This window comes from Anopheles coluzzii, chromosome 3 (genome assembly GCF_943734685.1).
Source record: "Anopheles coluzzii chromosome 3, AcolN3, whole genome shotgun sequence".
In the NCBI taxonomy this organism is placed as follows: domain Eukaryota; kingdom Metazoa; phylum Arthropoda; class Insecta; order Diptera; family Culicidae; genus Anopheles; species Anopheles coluzzii.
Window position 1 is genome coordinate 64756822 of NC_064671.1, and position 22298 is coordinate 64779119.

At 48.2% G+C, this 22298-nt stretch overlaps 3 protein-coding genes across 4 annotated transcripts; 1 reads left to right on the forward strand and 2 right to left on the reverse strand.

Annotated features, from left to right (window-relative positions):
• Window positions 1–740: 740 nt before the first annotated feature.
• On the reverse strand, window positions 741–3023 carry LOC120956229 (trypsin-1-like). Its single transcript, XM_049608318.1, has 7 exons — window positions 2881–3023; window positions 2612–2798; window positions 2148–2550; window positions 1921–2063; window positions 1416–1592; window positions 956–1349; window positions 741–887 (listed from the first exon to the last, which is right to left on the reverse strand). The coding sequence occupies exons 1-7, from the start codon at window positions 2927–2929 to the stop codon at window positions 741–743; spliced, it is 1500 nt and encodes a 499-aa protein (XP_049464275.1). The 5' UTR covers window positions 2930–3023.
• Window positions 3024–9921: 6898 nt separating this feature from the next.
• LOC125907388 (uncharacterized) lies at window positions 9922–13026 on the forward strand. Its single transcript, XM_049609265.1, has 2 exons — window positions 9922–10285; window positions 10410–13026. The coding sequence occupies exons 1-2, from the start codon at window positions 10037–10039 to the stop codon at window positions 10623–10625; spliced, it is 465 nt and encodes a 154-aa protein (XP_049465222.1). The 5' UTR covers window positions 9922–10036; the 3' UTR covers window positions 10626–13026.
• A 2955-nt stretch (window positions 13027–15981) lies between these two features.
• Window positions 15982–22052, reverse strand: LOC120956382 (zinc finger CCCH domain-containing protein 18-like). Of its 2 annotated transcripts, XM_040377800.2 has the most exons (7): window positions 21725–22052; window positions 20600–21291; window positions 17942–20026; window positions 17290–17869; window positions 17105–17211; window positions 16822–17029; window positions 15982–16750 (listed from the first exon to the last, which is right to left on the reverse strand). In XM_040377800.2, the coding sequence occupies exons 3-7, from the start codon at window positions 19922–19924 to the stop codon at window positions 16572–16574; spliced, it is 3057 nt and encodes a 1018-aa protein (XP_040233734.2). In that variant the 5' UTR covers window positions 19925–20026; window positions 20600–21291; window positions 21725–22052; the 3' UTR covers window positions 15982–16571. The 2 variants fall into 2 exon arrangements, with proteins under 2 accessions (XP_040233734.2, XP_040233732.2); XM_040377798.2 differs by lacking the exon at window positions 20600–21291.
• Window positions 22053–22298: the final 246 nt, after the last annotated feature.

The window sequence follows — 22298 nt, forward strand, 5'->3', positions numbered from 1 at the left end:
CGTACAACCGAGGATCAAGCCCATTACCACGAACCGTACCTTAACAGAACGCAGAACCTTAAACAAAATCTGCCTTTTGAAGAAAAAACCACTCAATTAATAAAAATTACAGCACCAAAATTGCGCTTGCCTGCAAAGGTACGCGCGGTGTGAAATTAATTAATGAAATTAGCTTTTTTATGCCCCCGAAAAAGAGCCCGGTTTCTGTGGAAATAAGGAAAAACCTCATGCCCTCGAGGCAGCTTAAACAACAGTGGAGGATGTAAACAGCAAAAGTTGTATCGTTTTTGTAGACCGCCGCGAAGCATTTTTGGCAGTTTTCTTTGGAAATTTGTATCACTCTACGCTGGCGTGATGGGATTTACCGAAAGTTTAACTAATTGCAGTCGCTCAAGTTTACTGTTTTTTCTCTTCATCTCCCTTTATCTCTCTCCCTCTTATTCAAACACATACATAGACACACAGCTAAAGATTATCGTTTGTTTGTGGTTGAAGATTGGTGTATTAGATTTTGCTCCTTCCTGTGAAAACGGCAAGCTTTTCGTTTAATTTGAATTTTGGAGCGTGTATGAACAATTGCATACTGTTAGGCGCTTACGTTTGGTTTGAAAGCATCTGTTGACGGTTGCACCGTCTGTGAAAGCTTTCGGAAAATTTAACAAAACGCACGTTTTGAATAACCGTTAAAAATAAAAAATATACATACATTTCATCTTTTTTTTATTTATATAAACTCATTATTAAACACCAGTATGGTTCCGAATCCACTCACGGCCCTCGGCAATGCTGCTGTAAACGCCGTATTTGTTCGGCTGCGCGCATCCAATCGCCCACGAAATGACTCCCGCTTGTATGCCCCGGCAAATCAGCGGTCCTCCAGAATCTCCCTAATTAAACAAAAACGTATTCTGATCCAATAACGACCAAAGCAAATGCAACTACTTCCCTCACTTACATCACACGCATCGCGCATCCCTTCCGGGTAGCCCGCGCACAGCATCCGCGCCGTAATCTCGTCCGTCCCTTCGTACGCCTTCCGGCACACCGCCTGCGACACTATCGGCATCACAACCTGCCTCAGCTGCTCCCTCGACTCGCGGCCCAACGTTTCACCCCAGCCCATCGCCGTGCACCGTTCGGCCGGTGGAAAGCGTCTACGACGCTCCGGCAACTTAACGAACATTCCACGCCGATAGCGTTGCTTTAGCTTCAGCAGCCCAAAATCGTAGTCCCCGGTAGCGTATGAAAACCGCTCGTGCTTGATCACCTTCTCGACCCGATGCAGCTTGCCGCCGCGGTTAAAGAACGACGAGTTGGCGCGCACCATTACCGTCGTCGGGGAGATCTTGCTGGATGAGGTGAGAGAATAAGTAAACATATGCAAACAACCTCAACAACACCAGGGAGCGCTTTACTCTGCACAGTGAGCCGCCGTTAGAATCCAACTTTCGCTGATCAGTGTGCCACCGCAGATGTGTTGCTTCACCCTTGGCGTCCATCGCTGAATCGACACCACGTACGGGTAGGACACTATGGTTGCTTCCGTTCCATTGACAATGCGAAAGCTCATTTTTTGCTTTGCGCTAACTTCACTCATTACAGCTAATGAAAGGGTTAAATAACTTCTAGATGAATAAAGCAACAAACAACACACTGATTTGATTACCGCAATAAAACAGTGACCACAAAACGGCAACAATCATGAACGCTAACCGCATGTTCAGCGAGCTTTTTCAAACCGTACTGAGCGTGCTCTTTCTGCTCAACCTGCGCTAATGTGCAAAGCGTTGTAAAACTGGAACAGAAGTTTATTGAATTAGCTTTTAATGTTGTTATTTTGCCCATTACTTCTAGATAACCGCCAAGGTCGCTCGCTTAATGGTGGTCGGTAATTGGCAAATGGATTTTGAAACGGTTCACACTCCCGTGTGCTTCCGTATCCAGTCGCGCTGATTCGCAACATTTGCGTAAAATCCGTAACGGTTGGCTTTGGCACAGCCCACACCCCACGAGGTGATGCCAGCCTGGATGCCACGGCACAGCAACGGTCCGCCAGAATCGCCCTTCAAAAGATAGGAAAGAAGCGATTATAACATAACGAAAAACTTAAATGTTATTAAAGCGTGTAACTTGCGATCTTTTCGTACCTCGCAAGCATCTTGACCCCCGGCCGCATACCCGGCACAGATCATGCGTCTCGTGATTGTCTCCCAGCCCTCATAAATTTCCTTGCACACCTCCTGCCGCACAATCGGCAGCCGCACCATACGGAGCTGCTCCCGGTCGCCCGTTTTCTTCGTCATGCCCCAGCCAACGACCGTGCAGAGTTCACCCGGCGGAAAGCGTCTGTAGGGCGCCACCAGACGCACTGGTACCGCTCGTTCGAATCGTGCCACCAGCTTAATCAACCCATAATCGTAATCTATCCCTGGACTACCGTAGTCAAAGCTGTCGTGTAGTACCGTACGCTCGATCGGGAGAAAGATGCCACCGGAAGCGTGGAAGGACGACTCTACCCGCACGATGCCACCTTGGCGGAACTCGGGGTCACTGCAACAAAAAAGGCAACGAAATTTGAATGGTCTTTTCCCATTCCCACCTAGCTACTTACTCAACACAATGCCCTGCGGTCAGTATCCACTGATCGCTCACGAACGTTCCACCGCAGATGTGCGAGCCTTCGTTTTTACTCCATCGCTGAACCGACACCAGAAACGGGTAATCGTCGATGACTGCGTACGTCCCATTGACGATGCGGTACGACAACCCCTGCTGGCGGCGGCTACACACCACTAATCCTACAATTAATCGGTAGAAGATCGTCGTATTTCGACGTATTAGACGGGTGAGCGCATTTTGATGGATCACCGAATTGCTTACCGAGCGTTTGTGCTGCCACGATCATCAACACCAACCAGACGGGGTTCATCGCGTACGGACCGTTGTTTACGCACTGGATGGACTGTATTGCGAGCTTGTTTAAAGCTCATATATTGCCTGTGGCGTACAGTACAATGGATGGTTTATTGCGCCTCGTGGAGTAAAACAATTTGTTGAATTGAAGCGAGTAAAACACATTTGTGGGTAGAAATAAAAGAGAATCTGAAGCGTTATTATTCGGAAGACACAATTGCTTTTGGGGGATTTTATAGTACAGAACATATGGGTTTTATTTGAGTAACAATGTGATGAAAATGGGATTTGATTTATTGCAGACTCAGCCTGTGATTGGAAGCGAATGTGAAGTGGCACATTCGTTGATTATCTTTGGGAATATGTTCGAGCATGGCGTGTAGTGTTGTACGACGATTGACGAGCTCCCTAGGAAGATATTCCACACTAACCTTCAGATTCCGCACTAGGCACATAGAAGAGCGCGATAATTCGTTGTCTTGATCAGACAAAACAGAGCTTGACAGGAACACCAGACATCTTTGTTCTATATTTTATGTTTATTTGTTTTCTATGTCCGTCCTATAAATTACATGGTTTTGCTTGAACCTCAGAGCAATAATATAGGATAGACAGGTTAGATATTCAACGAACATTTACTTGTACACTATTCTATCCTCTTCCATGGTCGTGTAGTGTTTCTTACAACGTTTTCCATGATTTATTGGTTGGTTCGTAATTTGTTGGACTCGTCTCACGATTTATACATCATTTCCCATAGATTTTTTGGTTCATTCCGACGATTAAGTGGTATCGCCCAATTGTAAATCAATACAATTGATCCAAAAAAATCTGGGAATCGCCCAAAAAATCGTGGGAAAAAGATCAAAAAGATATGAGAACCAACCAAACAATTTTGGAGAAACAACCAAAAACCCTTGGGAAACCCTGTATCTTGAATATTGAACTACGTAGAGCTTATTAATGTCTATTTTTTTTAAAAAAGTTATAAGTTAATTTGTGCTTCCATTCAAGCACCTACTCCCTTTCTCTTCTATAAATTTTAAAGCTCTTTTTTAATCTCTTAGTCTGAGGTTCTAAAGACGCAATGTCCAGTAAGATTAGGTCTCATACCGCTTTTGGCAATAGGAATGATTCTATTATTTTCTTACAATAATTGAAAGCTATTTTACAAAGCACCTTTTGATGACCATCAATCAGTTTTTAGACAGGAGCCAAATGACTGAATAAATAAATACGAACACGAACACAAGTTCGAAATCTATTATTGTAGTAGCTATTCATCGATCTCTGGGTCGGTCTCATGATACAGTCAACTCGTACGACTTAACAACATGTCCGTCACGGGTTCAAGCCCCGAATGGACCGTGCCCAAATATGTAGGACTGACTATCCTGCTATGGTAATAAATAAGTCACTGAAACCAAGCCCCACTAGTGGAACAGGCAGGCCTTGACCTGACCGACAACGGTTGTTGTGCCAAAGAAGAAGAAGAAGAAGAAGATGCATCGACCTCCACTATCATCTCTATAAGCAATCTTAATATTACAATGATTGAATATCAATACATGACATAGCCTGATAGTTTCCAACTCTTAATCTTGTCGAAAATGTGTGAAAAATATTATTTTTGAAAAGACTTTTAAACTCAGAAGTGAAAAGATGAAAAATTTATTCTATGAACCGATGAAAGTTGTTTAAAATCTAGAAATATTCCAAAGAAAGACTGAAATTTTGGATCACCTTCTTGAAAGGTTATATTTTTATTATCAACAACATTTTTATATGCTATCCAACATGCAATCGATTTCAAAATCATCCGATGTTAACAAACTGTCACAAACTGAAAATAACCTAGGTGAAACCGTCATTTTAAAAAAGTAGTGTACACTATGGCAACGTTAGCATAGCTTTTGCAACAACCTTGAACAACGGAGCGAGAACATCTTCCTAGTAGGCGATGCTTCAGTCTGGCCTTTACTTCCTCCTGCAACTGTTCGACCGCGAAAATTTGCAATGGCAGCAAACACCACGCCGCCGACCTGTTCCGAGCTGCTGGCCGAAGCGTTTGGCGATCCCGAACCCGGAAGCTTGAACTTTACCTCCCTACAACAATTGCTGCAGGCACTACTTACCCGGCTGAACTTGCAAAATGTACCGGTTGATCAAGTTGGGCGTGACCTACCAAAACCAACAGCAGCAGCGGCAGCAGAACAAACAGACCCCGTCGAATCCCCCGTATCGGAAGTACCCTCAGCACAAACACCAACCGACGAAGAGGATCGATTACCGGCCCTTGAGCAGGCGGCACTCGAGCCGATCGTCCGCTTTGAAGACACCGAAGCTTACCATCAGTTGCTTGCAGCGATAGAGCAGCTTCAAGCCGAGCACGCCGTCTTGAAAGGTCAGCTGCAGGAACAGACCAAAGTAAACAAAGCCATCTTACCGAGCGCAGAACAGTTGGAAGAGTTTAGTCGTAGCAGAATCTCATGCCTTCAGTCCACCGCCGATATCCCGCTCGACTTCCTAACGCTGGCCGCACGCCTCGACAAAATTGACGAATCGATCGGCAAGCTGACGGCGCTGGCCAACGACACCGTGCTGGAGTACGCACGGCTTGAAAAGTCCGTCCTGCCGTACCTGGACGGCGGTGAGCTAATCGTGATGCGCGCCCAACTGGACAACATTAATCAACTGCTCAAGGCACACTATCCGAGCTTTCGGGCGCACTGCAGCACGGTTAGCATTCTTCAACGGGCGCGCCCCGTCAGTCTGGACGCGGCCGTGCCGATTGACTTTTATCAACATTCGGTGCCAAGTACGGTAAAATCGCTTGTGCCGCGCCGTAGTACGATCAAGCACCAGCCGGGTCCGGATTTGGAGAAAGAGCTGGACGCTATTCGAGGTGTGCTAACAAGTCTGGTGGCGAGGTTACCACTGCCGGAGCAAGAATCATGCTCAGATGTCTCACACTCTCTATCGAGCACATCGCTCGAGCTGTCGGCAGACAATCTGCGCGCTATTTGGCCGCGAGAGTTGGACGAACTGCTGCGATCCTGTAACGAGCGAATAGAGGTTCTTGAAAAGACGTCCCAACAGCAGGCTCAACAGCTGGACAGCATAGCAACGGATTGCACTGCCGCCTCCGAAGCACACGATGATTTGAGGGTTATGTTTGAAAACTTCCGCGAATCGATTTCCAGCGACGTGCGCAGCCTGGAGCTAGAATTTACCGAAAAGTTTCTGTCCCTCGTCGACCGGCTGCGCGTGGAACAGACGGAAACGAGCGATCGGCTGGACCTGCTCGACCAGCAGATGGAAAACCGCGTTGAGTACGAACACTTCCGCACGCGCCTATCTAAAGAAACGTTCGCCAAAACGATCGGAGAGCTGCAGGGTCAAATCGATACAAGGGTGGAGCATTTCTCCAACGAGCTCGAACGTCTCACCAACCATCTGAAGTACGTTAGCACTGGAATGCTGAGCAAGCCGGACAAAGCCGAGCTAGAGCGGCTCGAGTCGCGAATGCGCCATCGGCTGAACTTTATCCACTTGGTGCTGGGCAACATTAGAAGCACTTTGCGGAACAATGTTGAAGCCGCAGGAGCAAAGATACGGCTCGGACCGGCACCGCTGCGATGCGTTTCCTGCAACCATGAGACAACGATGCGTGCCCTGGAGGAGCTTATCCCAACCGGGAAGTCATTGCGCTGTGCCGAAAAGCAACACCAGCAGCGCGTCAGACTGCTAAACAAGATGGCACTGCGAATTGCGGGGGATCATGCGGCCAAGCATCCTAAGTCGGCACCGAAACCGAAGCAAGGAACGACGGCCAAAGCCAACATGCAGAAACCTGAAGAGCTTGCTTATAAGGTACACAAGTAGGGAGTTATTCCTTTCTCCAAAATTTTAGAACAACTTGATGTAATTATTCAAAATCGTTAAAATAATTTCAAAGCATCTTAGACATTAAAAGCAACTTTTATGGACTTGATTCAGCATTTCAGCATGTGTCTAATAGCTCAAAATGTATAGATTCCTCCAGAAGTAAAAATGAGCTCTTCAGACAAACAAAATTATTCAAGCAAACATACGAATTTCTCTCCTTCCTTTGCATTGCGAACAGTTAATGGACATTGGGGTTAAATATTTGTCAAATTCCATCATCCCTCTATCATCCAAGCTGGCTTTGCTTTTTCAATTCACACATTCGATCGGATTTAATGAGGTCCATCCAAGTCCCATGTGCGTCGTATCTTGACTTGTTTTTCTCAGCCAATTTTTAGAAAGCTCCAAAAACAAATTCCCCCAAAAAACAAACCCTATATCATGTTGCACAATCGGGCGACCCTATTGTATTAAGGTTATTGTTATTTCACCTGCACTAAACACGCCCTAAGCTTACCTTCAAACACACGCAATCTAAAATCGATTCAAATGCACGGAAAAATAGATATGCATTCCAGTTTAGGTAGGTGCTTTCGTCTGTGTGTGTTGCCCAACCAACAGTCGCGCGCCGTCCCGCTTGTTATCTAGCCCGTTTCCACATGGCGTGAGTGTCACATTTTGGAGAATTATGCAACTGCAACACGACGACGTCTGATGATGCATTTCGTGCTACGCGTACGCTCCCAACAAACAAAACGAGGAAAAAACTGGTTCCCGCCCTTCAAGTTATGCTTCCCGCTTCTCGCGATCGGACGACAGATTGCAGGGAATTGCTTGCGGATCGTTAGGTTTTTTTCCACACTTGTCCATGAATTTCATGCCACAAAGGTCCGGGTTTGTAAAAGACATTTTAATGCCAAACACACACGCACAAACAATCTGTTTTTTATTCGCTTAATGTTCTTCATCTAATGCTTTTAAGTTCCGCTCACACGGCGCAAGATTTATGGAGATTTGTCCATTAACTCCCTTCCTTCGTTCCTTTTGCGCATAGTATGTGCACGTGGCCGAAGCTTAATGTTGCGCGCTTCACACACCCTGATATGCCTACTAGGATGTGATGAAATTTGTATTTACCCGATGTGTACCTCGCGTCCACGGTCAACATCTTCGGTCACACAAATTGCACAATACCTGAGGGAGTAATGGTCATCGTGTCTGCGGCACTTGGTCAATAATTACTTCGCCGAACATTATTTGCCCACCCCGAACCGGGTCCATTCATCTTCGAATGCAGCATCACGAGCAGGCCACAGGGACCTTGAATGATTGTTGTCACTTCCAACGGTGTCATGACGGGGCATGATCGAATCTCTCGAATCCCTACCTTAAAACCCACTTGTAGGGTGACCTCAAGATTGGTTCCAATTCGAGGTGAACGTCTCGTTTCTCGTTTCGGACGACAACAACCGGCTTTCGTCGCTCTTTGGGCTCTTTAGCTTCGGGAGGCTTCATTCAGGGCCGTTGGACTCTCGGGCGCGCGCGCTCGCGTGCCTGTGTGTTTGTGTTGTTATTTCAAGCCAACGGGCGAAAACCGTTACTGGGTCTGGGCTGCAGTTGCTGTTGCAGTTTTTCCCACTCTCCAATATCTGCAGCCAGTGGTGGTGGTGCGTGTAGGAGCGGCCGTTGAGAAATAGCGGTCTTTGCACAAGCCCGTTGAAGTTGAAAGAACGCCCCCCCTCCCCCCGCACACAAGACTGTTGCGCAGTCGGAGAGAGAGAGAACGGCATGGCCTATTGACGCACAATGGGTTTGTAGTGGTGGTAAAAGATAGATAGAAAAAAACTAGTTAACTAAATTAGTCATAAAATTTTGCACATCCAATTAAGAGACTAGAACAGGTGCTCTCGCTATTTTTTAACCCCAAAACCGGCTCTTCTCTTCATCGGAGCATTTAAGTCTTTTGAAAGCATTTTAATGTAGCGATGTGTTTTTGTTCGTTTAATGAATAATTAAACTCAGTTTTTACGTGTCTTCTCGTCTAATAAGATATTCTTTTCTGAAGATCGTTGTTTTTCGTTAGTTGCTGTGCCTTTTTTGACCGCCTTATACCACTTTGCGAACGGTAGTAAACCATGGTTGGTGCCATGGTTACGGCTTTGCGCAATTTTCTTGAGGGCGATAGGTCTTCTGAAATGCGCAATACAACCCGCGTGTTTGGCCCCCTTTTTCAGATTTGGAATGTACCCCTTCTTGAGAAGAGAACACAGACGAAGAGATAGACAGAGTGACAGAGAGAGAGAGAGAGATAGAGGATCGAGTAGGTGTTGGAGCGCTCTACTAGCAATAAACCGCAAGATCACTTGATTTTGCAGCAACGGAGTGCTGTGCGCCCTAGGGCGTCACTGCTTCCAAATAAATGGTGCAAATTATTGCCACAAACGCTCACCTTCCTCCCCCCCAAAACACATACACACACATTCGTGTGAAGAGTGAAAGTGAAAGCAACTCTACTGAAGCACTAACTCGGCTGATACTCATCATGGATTACACCGAAAAAAAAACACAAAAATTAACAATTTTGGAAGCCAAAAAGGCATTGCAAGTCATGCGGTGCGGTGAGGCTCACCTCGCTTTTGAAGCAAATGAATGATGAATAATGCTAACAAACAACCGGAGCACCGATCTCCACACCAGGTGACGTCGAAGAGGTTGTTGTCTTGTTTTTTTTTTTTTGGCTTGCTGTTTGGCGATGGAAGACGATTCGTTACGAAGCCACGGAAACCTTACCGACTTATTATTGTGCATTTGTGTTTCATTTTTTTTATTGTTGCTCGACCTAACCAAGCGAAGCGACCGCAAAGATCAAACCTGCAAGATGGATGAGAAGGCCTGCTGTTTTGATTGGAAGTCTTCGTGGAGCCGACCTGAAGAGAAGCCTACAGATCCCTCTCCACTTTACCACCCTGCTAAAGAACTGACTGCAAGTTGCTGGCTCCCCCACGAAGCATTAGACGGCTGCCACCGGACCATCTGGGTGGAAAATAGAGCGAGATAGAGCGAAAAAAAAGAGAGCGAGAGACGTGAGCTTTTCAGCCAAAGCCGCGAGAGACGAATCCAAACGAACCCCGCGCGCCGGGCTGCATCTGGACGAGCGCTCAGCGAGCCGTAAAGCACATGGTGGTGGTGATGATGGTGATTTGATGATGGTGGGGAGTTCGTGAGGTTCGCGATCATGATCTATGCCAGCGCGGGCACACACCGTTGTGGCGCAAGAAGGTGTCCGGTTCGAGAGCGCGAGCGCTTTTCGTTTGGTTGTCGCAAGCTTTGCTTCGGCTATTTCTGCAAATATCGAGCCTATTTTGCCTCCGTCCATCTGACTGTCTGTCTGTCTGTCAATATGCAGCTGCTGCAACGGAAAAAGACTGACCCGAGCTTCGTGATCAGCATCGAGAGCGGTGTCGAGGAGGTGCGGGAACCTAAGGTGAGTGTGTACCATGTGCCGATCCTCGTGCTAGCGAAGATCGTGACCGGATCTTCCTAACATTCTAAACTGCACGCTTCCATAATTTAATGATCGTGTACATGATATCAACTTCTTCCAACAGGTACACGAGGAATGTGACTTTCTGGTGGATGTGCTCACCGGCAAGCGGTCGGTGTCGCCCGATTTCTGCTGCAAGATGCTGTACATGATCTTCTGCACCTGCTTCACGAGCGATGGCGGCGCGAGCCAGCGACCGAAGCTAGCGGCGGCCAGTGTGGCAGCGGCCGCACCGCAAACCAGCAATACACAGCGACCCCTAACCTACCAAACGATCTGAGCGTGGGACGGGCGAGAGTGTTCGTTCGGGGAGTGTGTTTGTGTGAACCAAAAACGAAACGTAAAAAAGATCATTATTTTTAAGGCAATTTTTGAGATACAGATCAAGCCGCCTCGCCAAGCTCCCAAAAAAAGGCATTGGAGAGACCCTCATTGCGGCTTGGCGTGCGTGTGTCAGTGCGTAAGTGTGTGTAAGATTGAGTTTTTCCGAGTGAATTACGTGATGTGTATGTGAGAGAAGATTCAACTTCAAACGTCTGGAATCCGCTCCTGAAGATCGGTTTCAGTGCAACAAAAAGCATACCTTTTCGCCCGATAAGTCAGTGTCTATATCTAAGTTAGTTTCGCCCCGATGCCAATGCGTCCTCAGGAACTCAAACCTGAGAAAATGGCGTTTCGTAATACCTCTAATTCTACGATCAGTGTTGCAATAGGGGAAAACCACGAGAGGTTACGTTGAGGAGCGACGTCACTTTTCTGAAATATAATGATGGTAGAAGATTAATAACCGTTGTGTGTTGTGTTGTTCTATGCTGTTCTGTGCCGCCGCTGTGATGGTGATGCGCGTACTGTCATGCGCGTAACAATGTCGCAAAATGTCGGGAGATCAAGGGGCTATTGTGCAGGTTGATTCAGTGCATTCAGTGCAATGAGTGAGCAATTTTTCCACTCCAACTGTCGCTTGGTTAATGAGCTCTCGCGACGCGGAGGTTTGTTTCGTAAGATTTTCACCCAACCGCGGTCGTTACGATTCGACAACCGGCATTGTTCCGGCTCGATGGAGCCATCTTCGTTGAGTTGAAGTTTTCCATAAAGGGCAAACAAACAAAAAACACACATACATCTGGTTTGTGGTTTGCCAAAAGCAGCAGCAAAAAAGAACCCCGAAAACCTGTCCTAATGCTCGTTTGGCAAATTATGCCAAAAGCTGGCGGGTCCGCCGGGGAAGCGAAATTAATATATTCCTGCTCAGATGGGGAGGGGAGGGAGGTGCGTTTGCGGTTTTTGGCAAACCAGTTTCAATATCAACTGTAACACGTTCCGATTGAACTTGACTTCTTGGGTCAGTCGGGTTCGGTGCATTTCGCCGGCGCGAGCCCGCCTAGTTGCTGTTCAAGCTTTTTCGACTGTCCGTGGCATAATTATGTGAAGGATTTTTCAATCCCTTTGCTCGCTTACTAGCGAAAGTTGCGTTACGCTCAGATCGACGGCAGGTACGGCGTTGGCGTTCTATTTGCATGAAGCCGGTTAGTTGCCGAGGACGAGCAGCCGCGGGGATATGCTTTTTATCCGTTTTCCTTCTAATTATATACTTTGTTTGTTGGGAAGAGCTTTCCAAAAGCTGATGTGGTGGTGGGGTGGTTATTCGCATCTTCATTTTGTGCAGATTCTGGCTATTCTTGATATCGATCTGGCCATTAGACATAATGGTTGGAATACATTTTAAACTTTGTGCTACTTCTTGGGTATTTGTGCGGTTGCTGTAGCATGCCGAAAAATAAAAAAATTGCTAACAGGTTTTGAATTAGGTATAATGTCCAAAAACGGCATGACTTTCTCAATCTTGAACTACAAACATATCCGGCGTCAGAATCGTTCTGCTTTCTAAAGCTGCGGTAGGATTATGCTGAATGGCACTTGATGTCCCTCCATTTTGGTTCCACACATAAGCTTCTTGCGATCATCCTCGTGAACACGATCTAGAGCAGCGAAGTCAAACCTAAGGCGAGCGAGCCACATGAGGCCCTCGAAGAATGAAGCTGGAGTATATTATAGGTTACGAGACAGGAAAAATGAGAGAAACAAGATTTCAACATTCAGCCTTAATAGTTCGATTAACGAAGTTTTAAGTAAATTACTCACATTGGCTATTTTTGGGAAGGTATCCTCGAATGGCATGTGTTTTAGTTCTTGTTTGCTGGCGGCTCCCCAAAGTCGGACTCATATTTTCCCATATTTTCGCCCATTTTCTGATTTTGAGGCTTTCTGGAAAATTCGGAAACCATGTATACCACTCGGAATACCACTTTCTTCACTTAATTGATGTGGGTACTCTTTAGCTAGATTTCAGAAAAAATACCTTTAAAAATCTTAAAAATACAAGCACTTCAAAAAGGCGTGAATTGTACGAAGCTTATTAGAAGTTGGTAATCTCTTTTCCTTAAAAAAAAGACCACATAGCTTGCGAATATTTGCCGATATAGTGCTATAATTATGAGTTATCGTTATTAGTCATCAGCGTTGTCAAAATGCAGCGTTTGTTCATCGTGTGTCGATATGTTGAGGTGATATACGAGGTTTAAAAAACTGTCCATGCAGTCTCATTTGGTTGGCATATATCTGGGATATTGCATAAGAATGATGAAAATTTCTGAGTTAGGCTGACCGCCGCTAAAATTAAGTATGAGTAAATGTAAACTGCTTTACGTACTATATTTGTATTTTCATATTTCTTATTTCTACGATTCTAGATATGATTCTAGGCAAAAGAAAAATCCTTAATGATTTTTGCTGATCGAAAGCACCATGTGGTATAGAAGTGGGTGACGGAGAAAACAAAACCTGGACCAAATACTTTAAAATATTTAAATGATTTATTTTGGTATAAAATGGTAGAATTTTATTCATCAGATAATTTTCCCCCTTCCCCTACCCTCACCTAACAAACAGCGCTCAATTGCGGCCCCCGACCCAAAACGAGTTTGACATCACTGATCTAGAGGAGAGATCATTGGACAAACGCCTTAGGTACAGGATGCGTCTTTAGCGAGTAAATGGTGTTATATACGTTATATAGGTACGTTACGTTATCCCAGCTTAGGTGTACGGAGTAACACTTCCACGAGCTAGTACTCCTCGAGCTGGACTGTTGGCGCTCCATGACTATGAAACATCCATAGACGAACTGAAGAGTATTTACCCTGTCTTTTTTTTAAGTATTAAAAAAGGACAATTCGACTTAATATCTTAGGGGTTTAGACTTACGTGTTAGTCTCATAGAAAAACTATCGATCAATGAAGACTCTCTTTTGAATAAAAACGGCATATCAGAGAGGATCCTACCTGTAAACTATCAAGGACATACTATCCAATATGGATCCGTCTATGGAACTCATATAGTATGTTGTTGTAACAAATAATACAGGCATCCCGATGATCAATAAGAGAGTTTTGCGAACAGGAAGTTTCACAGACAACCAACCTGCATTCTGACCATCTCAGATAAACCCTGTAAGGCCACAGGAATACCTTACTGCAACATCAACCTTTCAACAACGTTAGATACGGGAAGCAGATGAAAACCAATTTGATTCAAACTTCGGTTACTATTTCTTCTCTTGCTGAGAGTACTTGTTGGATTGGTACGCCGTTCACCAACCAGGATGCGATTGTTTTTAAAGCAATAGATTTGAAGAATCTGTAGTTGAATTTTCGTTGTGTTTCGAATTCCAGGTTCCAGTTCAGACTTATCCGGATTCGCCCGGAAATGACCGAACTCGTCCGGAGGCGTTCGGATTCAGTACAGAGTCAAATCCGGTTTTGATTCACCAGCTTGACTTTCAGATTATCCATCACTACTGCTGAGCCCTGTGCCTAGCATTGGACTAATAAGCTAGGTACGAAGATGTCACAGATAACTTTATATAACTACTTCTTTAAGGCTGTTGATACCGTTTGGTACCCTTAGAACTTAAAGGAATGATGTTTTCGATATGACTCAGTTCGTCTTGATGTATCTCCCAACGCCCTAGACAAATGGCGCGAATGAATGTACGCAACAACCATCAATCATCGACTGTTGTGATCATTCACACAGACTCAAATCATCAAAATTTCCCTATAATTCACCGAGCGTGTGTCTGAGTATGAATGAAGCGTATAATAAGCGCAAAACAAAACTAGGCTCTAGGCTCATTAAAATTACGTTAGCAGAAAGAACGTGCGTACAACGACCTTACGCAGGATATGTTTTCATACGATCAGAGCAATCATTTCTGTGTTAGTGTTCTTTTAAACATCACAACTAGATGACATGAGAGGCTGGTGGTAAGCTGCGTCCCCTTCCTGTTTGTTCAATGAGGTTCATTAATCATTTGCTCGCTTTTGGACAGTACCTTCTACTTGCCTCAAACATTAAACTAACCATTTCGCTTAAGTTTTACTGTAACGGCGTAACGTGCATGCTAGAAACCCTGCACTTAGACGAAGAGTACATGTTCGCGTTTTCCTATCCGATCAACGCCACTGCCCAGCTGACGGTAACCGATGTTAATGTTGGAGTTGTCAGGAGTCGTTCAGAGTCGACCGGGGTCAGAGTCATTCGGAGTCGTCCAGAGTCGATCGGAGACGACCGGAATCGGAGTTGGTTGGAGTCAACTGGAACCGTCCGGTGCAATGTGCTTATGGTCAGGCATTTTATTTCGTTGCATTCTTCTGTCTTTCGTTTTTCGCGTACATTTCGTATACAAGCCTTTGCTTTCGACTCCGATCGACTCTAACTCCAACCGATTCCGGACGACTCCGGACTACTTCGACTCCGACTCCGATGCCGACCGACTCTGGACAACTCCGACTCCGGGCGATTCCAACGCTCCAGATGATTCCGAAAGACTCTGGATAATGCTGGGCGGATATACCATCCGGAGTCGATTCCGAAATTAACGGAGTCGACTGCTAATTTTTGCCAACTTCATCCATTACTAGTTCATTCTGCACGGAAGCCGCAATCTGCTTCCGCAACCGTCATTACCCATTCGCTGCATATCGCACTAGAACTGGATTTGTTGTAGCAAAAGTTGCTAAATTTACGGTACGTTAGCTTCTACTATAACAATATCCCGGTGATCCATGCCACTCCCGGCGTTGCTTGTTGAGAGCGAATTTTGTCACTTGATATGCAAAACAATCGGCTAGAAGGGTTCGACATTGGTGTGCTATCGTATATCAGATGTTTGCAGAGAGTGATGTTAAGAGTGACCCGCATCCATACAATAGAGAACGAGGCGCCGAGCAAGGTATCGGGAAGAATTGAGATGCAGTCCTGCTCGGAACATGACGGGATGTCGGAGGATTTGAGGATTGTTCTTTAAATACGATCGATTTCAACAGCATGATGTTGAATGAGCGACTCAACGTGATGGAGCTAGTGCTCAGCAAGAATCAGCCCACGAACGTGATCGTCCCTGGTGGTCAGCTGCTGAAGCGGTTGGAAAGCATCAATTTGAGCTTCAACTGGTTGGCAAATGCTGATTTTAGACCGTTGCTGTCGATAAAGTCCGTGAACATGGTTGACAATTGGTAAGGTTGGGAGTTCAATGTCTCCTTTCGTCATCTTTTTAAACAAAACTATGCTCTAGTTGTACATTTAAATCCTGTCGCTTTCATCGTTTATTAGAATACATTTAATTCGTCCGCAAAACTAGGCCGGCCGTTCTAACCGCCCACCCACTAGTTCCTCCACTAGCAAATCTTCATGTGTGGGACACATTGTCATAGGAGAGAAAGAAAAAAAACAACATAAAAATGTTATGAAAATAAGAGAAAAAAACGCGTATCTGTTGCTTCCTAGCTGTGGCCTATGCTTAATTTAATCGTAATTGTGTTCATTTTCCAGGTGGTGCATTGGGGGGGGCTGATTAGGGGAAAGGGAAACGCTTCCCTTACTTTACGGGACACTGTTCCTCCTCCCCTTTCGTCACATCTCCGTCCTCTTATACTGGAATGGGTTTTACGGAGTCTGTGTATATGTAGTGCCTGTCTATGTGTGTGGTGCCTGCGGCGCATTTACCCAAACATCAAACTGTTCTCTCTTATCGTGTAGCTCGCGGGAGATTGGGATGGATCGACGGAAAGTGGATGATTGTGATCGTGCGGTGATGAAACGGGGTTGTTGTAGTAGGTAATAGTAAAGGGTGGTGGTGTTGGGAGGGTAAACGGGATAGGAGATTTATGATATCTTAGTGCGCTTCCGGGCGATCGCTTCCTCGACGGCTCGCAGCTGCTTCAGCAGTTCTTCCCGGCGCGACGACTTTTTCGACGCGGCCGCATTCGCCTTCTCCATCGCCGCACTCGAGGGCGGTATCACCTGCGCACCGCCACCCTTGCCCTCGCTGTGCTTCTTTGAATCTGCAAAGGAACAGGCAACACAAGTGAGCATACAGTAATACCGCATACAATGGTTCCACTAATTCGCTTACCCTTCTTTCCCATGCTGGCTGATTTGGAGGATTTTTCCGACGCGCGAACCTTTGCCGTTCTTCCCTTGCCAGCGCCGCGCGACGAGCTAGAGGAGCTGGAGGAGTACGAGCTTTCCGAGCCGGAATCGCTCGAATCGGACGAACCGGAGCCGGAGCTGCTCGAGTGTCGCCTGTGTTTGGCCGCGGATGCTTTGTGCATCGGAGGGGACTGAAATGAAATGAAACGGAAACAGCATTTAGTGAGCGTTACACAGTAGACAGTCTTCATTTTGTCGCAAATTACCATCTTTCGCTTGGAGGTGACCACCTTCTCGACCATGCGCTTCTCTACCACCGGCGATGGTCCTCGTTTGTCCATTCGTTTGACCGGCAAGGGAGATCCTTTGCGTCCTACAAAACAAACAAACAAAAAGTTCGAAATCAAAACGAACCTCCGCTTTTCCCCATAATCCACTCAAGATTGCTTACCACGCCGAGGGCTAACGCTTGGCGAGCGGGTGCGTATCACCTTGCGCACGTGCGTTGTGCTCGCGTGACGCTCGCCATCCTTCGACCGGTGGCTGTCGTAGCGGTTGCGCCGGGTGGTGGTCGGGCTGGGCGAACGGCTCGAATCCGAGCTCGACCCGGACCGGGAGCTGCTGCTGGAGCTGCTGTACGAGGAGCTGTTGCTGTAACTTCGTCGGTCGGCACCACCACCACCTCCGCCACCACCACCACCACCACGTCTTCCTCCACGTTTGTCCCGACCCGGAGATTTCGAGCGCATCCATGGGTCGTTCCACTCGTCCGCACGCTGCAAAATCACCTCCCGAGTGGCACGCGGATGGCGGCGCTTTGACAGATCGTCATCCTCGTACTGGGGCATGCGGTGCGACGGCAGCTCCCGGTAGCGATGGGTCCTGCCGAACGCATCCTCCTCGAACGGGGGTGCACCGGGACCGGCCGCACCACCGCCAGCGCCGCCCCGCGGGTACTTTGACGTCGGGGCAGGATAATCGTAACCGGGCGGTACCGCTGCAGGGGGTCTTCCAGGATAGGCAGGTGTAATCTAAAACAAAAGAAAGGGGGGAAACCGTAAGAGTAACCGTTGCAAGCGAATGAAAACTGTGCTCCCACTTACATCCGACGGCGACGCACGATCCCGCGTGTAGTAGTTGTCCTTCTCCAGCTCGTCCTGCGTCAGCGTCAGGTTCATCTTTTTGTCGTCGAAATCGATGTCCTGCTCCTTGCGCTTGTTCGCCTTGCGCATCATCTCCTTGGCCGTGCGCAGCCCCCGCTCCCAGGCACTTTCAGCGACGACCGGCTCGACGGGACGCACTGGCGGGGGCAGCCCGACCGTGGCCGGGTACGGTGCCACTACCGCGACCGGATGGTGCGCCAGATGATGCAGCGGCGGCCGCTCGTGGCGATAGTCGGGCGGGTACAGCGGGGCCGCCGGGTGGCCCCCGTACCCGGGCGGCTGATGCGTCACCGGTACGGGCCGCACCATGTCGAACATTGTGTAGTTGCCCTTGTCGGTGACGCCCGGGTGCAGGAAGCGGCAGCTCATGCCCCAGGTACACTGGCCTCGCGTGTAGAATCGACAGACTGGTTTTGGTTCCGACTCTTCCGGCCGCTTCTCGTCCTCATCCGTCACTTCGCCCTCCTCTAGCTCTTCGCCCTCCTCCAGCTCATCGTCGCCACCGGCCGCTGCTGCTCCTTCCTTTGCTTCCTCTTTTTTGCCCTTCTCTGTGGCATCATCTGCTTTCTTCTCCGGCTCCTTCGGTGCATCGTTGCATTCGCCCTCCTCCGCCTCAAAATCGAGCGCATCCTCATCGTTCTTGCTGTCCATCAGGTTGCCCTCGTGCAGCAATTTGTCGTGGTTTCGTGCCACCGCAGCACCGCCGCCATTTGCCCCGCTGGCTCCTCCTACTCCTCCTCCTCCACCGTTGATCGTGTGCTTGTCCGCGTCCATATTACGCAGCTGGTTCTTGCGCTCTTCCAGCTTCTGCCGCAGGTCGGTAATTTTCGGCCGCTCGTCCCGCTGCTGCTGCTGCTCGCCTGCCTCACTGCCGTCCCGCTCCGACGCGGACACGGTCGAGGTGGCCGGCCCCCGGCTGTGCTCATCATCCTCCTCGCCCTCCTCCTGCTCCTCGTCCGTTCCGTCGTGCTCTTTCCGCCCGCCGGCGTGCCGCTTCACGCTCTCCCGCTCACTGTCCCGATCGTCCTCTTCCTCTCCGTCCTCCTCCTCCTCATCCTCCCCCGCCCGGCCCGGCTCGTTGTCACTCTCCAGGCTCACGTCGCTCAGATCTTCGTGGCTCATGTTGAGCGCGCTGTTTTTCGCGCCCGGCCCACCATCGCTGCCTGCCACCGCTCCACCCTCTACACCCCGCTCATCGCCTCCCGCTTCCGGCGATGCGGGCGCTTTGTCCTCCCGGTCCGATTCCTCCTCCATCTCGCAGTCGGAGATCTCCTCGCCCTTCAGCTTTTCGCTCAGATTGGATGTGGTCGAGTTGCGGGACAGTGAGCGGTGCTGGCGGTTCGAGCTGCTCGCACTGCCCCCTCGCCGCCGGTGATGGTGACTTCCGCCCTTGCTCGAGCTGTTGTCCGAGTGGTTCGATTCCTTCGACAGCGAGCGCGACCGATCGTACCGCCGCTCGCCATGCGACCCCCCGCTCGGGCTGCGGCTCGATCGATTGTGGGCCGAGGACGAGGCGGGCGATTTGGGATGCGACTGGGGCGAGTTTTCCGCACTCAGGTACGAGGGCGAATTGACGGCATCGAACGTTTTGGCCGGGCTGGACAGCGAGTCCTGCTTGCCCGCATCGTACGACAAGCTGCCCGGGGAGTTGGAGCGCGACTGGGACCGAGAGCGGGACCGCGACGGTCGGTTGCTTTCCCGTCCACCATCGTTCGGTTCACCACCATCATCGTCGCCACCGCCGTCACCACCTCCGAGCACGTCTCCCGCGTTCGATGCTGGCGACGGTGAACGTGACGGCGAACCGGAACCATCGGAATGATCATCTTCCTGCTGCTCCTTTCCACCGCCCGGGCTCGCAGCCTGCTCCGAATCGGAGCTGTTCGATGCCGACGAGCCCGGTCTCGAATCATCGCTGTCCATCTCGCTCTAGCAAGCGTGGGGCGGGGATTGCTCCCGTGCGATGCTTTCCCTGTACCGCGTGTGTCACTCTTGCTCCGTACCGTGGAAGTGTTGGTGGTGTCGCTGCAAGTAAACAAAGAGAGTTAGTTTCGTTTTTTGGCACCTTTTTCCTACAAAGACCCCAATAACAGTAAGAAAATAAACAAATTAGCTCAGTTTGTTCTCGTCTAAATTCGCTCAGATCACTAAAGGCGGGCTTAAACCGTTCTTGCGCTGTGTGCTGTTTTTAGAAGTTGTGACCATCATCCTCGTCCATTTTGGCTTTGCTCGAGGTGCCTTACTTACAAAAAACACACGGTAAAGTAATCAGAGCACCGGAAACCATCTTCCATCTCCTCCATGTCCTCCAACGCAAGTCTCCGTGACTATGTGACTTGATTGCTCTTCTCCCTTTGCATTCCATTTTCACACCATACAGACGCCGTCGCCGTCGCCACATCATCTTTGTTTACACATTCATACATACACGCACACACACACACTCAAACAAGCATACCAACCAACACACACACAGGAGAGAGCGAGAAAGGCAATGCAATTCTGTGATCTGGTTCTGCAAAAAATCGCATCACTGGGTTGTGTTGGGTGGGGAGAGAGAGAGAGAGAGAGGTTGGCTCGTTTGCTGTTTTCTCTTACCTTAAAAGCGTACCGGAAGGGGAAGAAGTTTCGATTTTTTTAGGTTGATTTGTTTTACAAAAGGTTTGAACTGAACACAAGAGACTTTTGGGGTTTGAACTTGAACAACTGAACACACGGCAAAAAAACGGACGGGCTTCATTATAAAACAATTCCAGCCCACGCGCGGATGAGAAGCATCAACTACTACTACCCTGGGAGGGTTTTTTGTTGTTTTGTTTGTAATACTTTTGAGGGACAGTTCTTAGCTTACCGGCCATAGCCTTTCGCTTACTTGAACTTGTTTTTTTTTTGTATACTGCACTTTTACATTATAAACTGACTCTTATACTTAGAACACCACCTGTGTCGGCTCAGGTGACACCACCACTATCCGGATGATTCCGACGCCGGAACCCACCGTACATTGTCCTGCGATTTCCACCACAAAAACGACGACAACAACTACCACCACCGATCGAACTTCGCCAATTTGGCAAACCGTCAACAAGCGCGCACGGCAGCAGCAGCAGCCGTTCTTCGCATTCGACATTTAGCGTACTTTGGATGTTCATGGCTTGCTTAGTTCTTGCACGCTTTATACTCGCGGTTACTGAACGGAACTGAAACTGAAACTGATACTGATTTTCCCACGTACGTGCCGGGCCGAACCCCTTACAGGGAAATGGACCGCCGCAATTTCACTGCAACAACTGTAAAACAACAATCGCAAAGAAAGGGCCCATCATCACCACCATCTTGTTTCTCGCCTGTCGGCAGCAGCCTGCTGCGGCGTCACCGTATGTTGACAGGGAGCGGCGACGAGTGCAACGAGGGCGCTGGTGGCGATGAAGGAAAACGTAAATTACTGTTTCTAAACATTCACTGTCTTGCACTTTTCGCCATCCATTTCCGGAATTAACCCCGGAAGGAGGAGAACCGGGAACGGCACTGGACGCGCACCACGATACGTGTATGTGTGTGCGTATGTGTCTGTGTAAGTGACCCTTGGTTGTTTACTCGGAAGATTTCACTATCAATTGCGTTCGCGTTCACTTTTGTCTTACTAAAGGGCCAGAAAGAGGGGGCTAATAACACGGGTATGGAGGGATGTGTAACGATTTGTCCCCACCAGTCGGTGCTTACCTTCACAGTGAAAGAAATAAGGGGGGAGAGTGAAACGCAACAACGGGCGTAGCAGCAGCGGCAGCAGGAGCGCTAGGGTTGTATAGGGGGCAGCCGTCCGAAACTGCTTGCTCACCCGGCTCGAGTTCGGGAATGCCCTTTCTGCCCGCAATCCGGAACACCGTCGATGCGTTTGCGAGGCCGTTGGGAAAGCACCGAGTTTCAGAAACCGCTGCACGTCGCTTGCCGGGGAAAAATCGATATTTTTCCGATAGAAAACCGCTCCCGTCCTAGTTTGCCCTGCGACCACGCTAAGGATGAAAAATGAACGCAAAAAAATGCCTCCGCATTTGACAGCGTTGACGTTTTGGCTGTGGCGCACGGTGGGTGCTCGACTGGTCGAATGAGAAATTAATTTTGAGGAATTAATTTTAATGAACCAAAACGAATGATAAATAGTTATTTACCTAATTAAATAAAAAATTAAAAAGCAGATTTCAGAAATTTTAACATTTTTCACATCACTTTTTGCTTTTCGTTTCAAAATTATAAAGTCGAGTTTTTCTTCATTCGAGCACACTGCTCGAATCCACTG

Excerpts from the sequence above, each read along its gene's own strand:
- LOC120956229 (XM_049608318.1), bottom strand. The coding sequence starts at position 2,929 with ATGAACCCCGTCTGGTTGGTGTTGATGATCGTGGCAGCACAAACGCTC. Across the intron at positions 2,799-2,880 it reads CGTGGCAGCACAAACGCTCG|GATTAGTGGTGTGTAGCCGC; the intron begins GTAAGCAATTCG and ends GATTAATTGTAG. Across the intron at positions 2,064-2,147 it reads GGGGTCAAGATGCTTGCGAG|GGCGATTCTGGCGGACCGTT; the intron begins GTACGAAAAGAT and ends TATCTTTTGAAG.
- LOC125907388 (XM_049609265.1), top strand. The coding sequence starts at position 10,037 with ATGATCTATGCCAGCGCGGGCACACACCGTTGTGGCGCAAGAAGGTGT. Across the intron at positions 10,286-10,409 it reads AGGAGGTGCGGGAACCTAAG|GTACACGAGGAATGTGACTT; the intron begins GTGAGTGTGTAC and ends TTCTTCCAACAG.
- LOC120956382 (XM_040377798.2), bottom strand. The coding sequence starts at position 19,924 with ATGGACAGCGATGATTCGAGACCGGGCTCGTCGGCATCGAACAGCTCC. Across the intron at positions 17,870-17,941 it reads ATCGTGCGTCGCCGTCGGAT|ATTACACCTGCCTATCCTGG; the intron begins GTAAGTGGGAGC and ends CTTTTGTTTTAG. Across the intron at positions 17,030-17,104 it reads TCACCTCCAAGCGAAAGATG|TCCCCTCCGATGCACAAAGC; the intron begins GTAATTTGCGAC and ends ATTTCATTTCAG.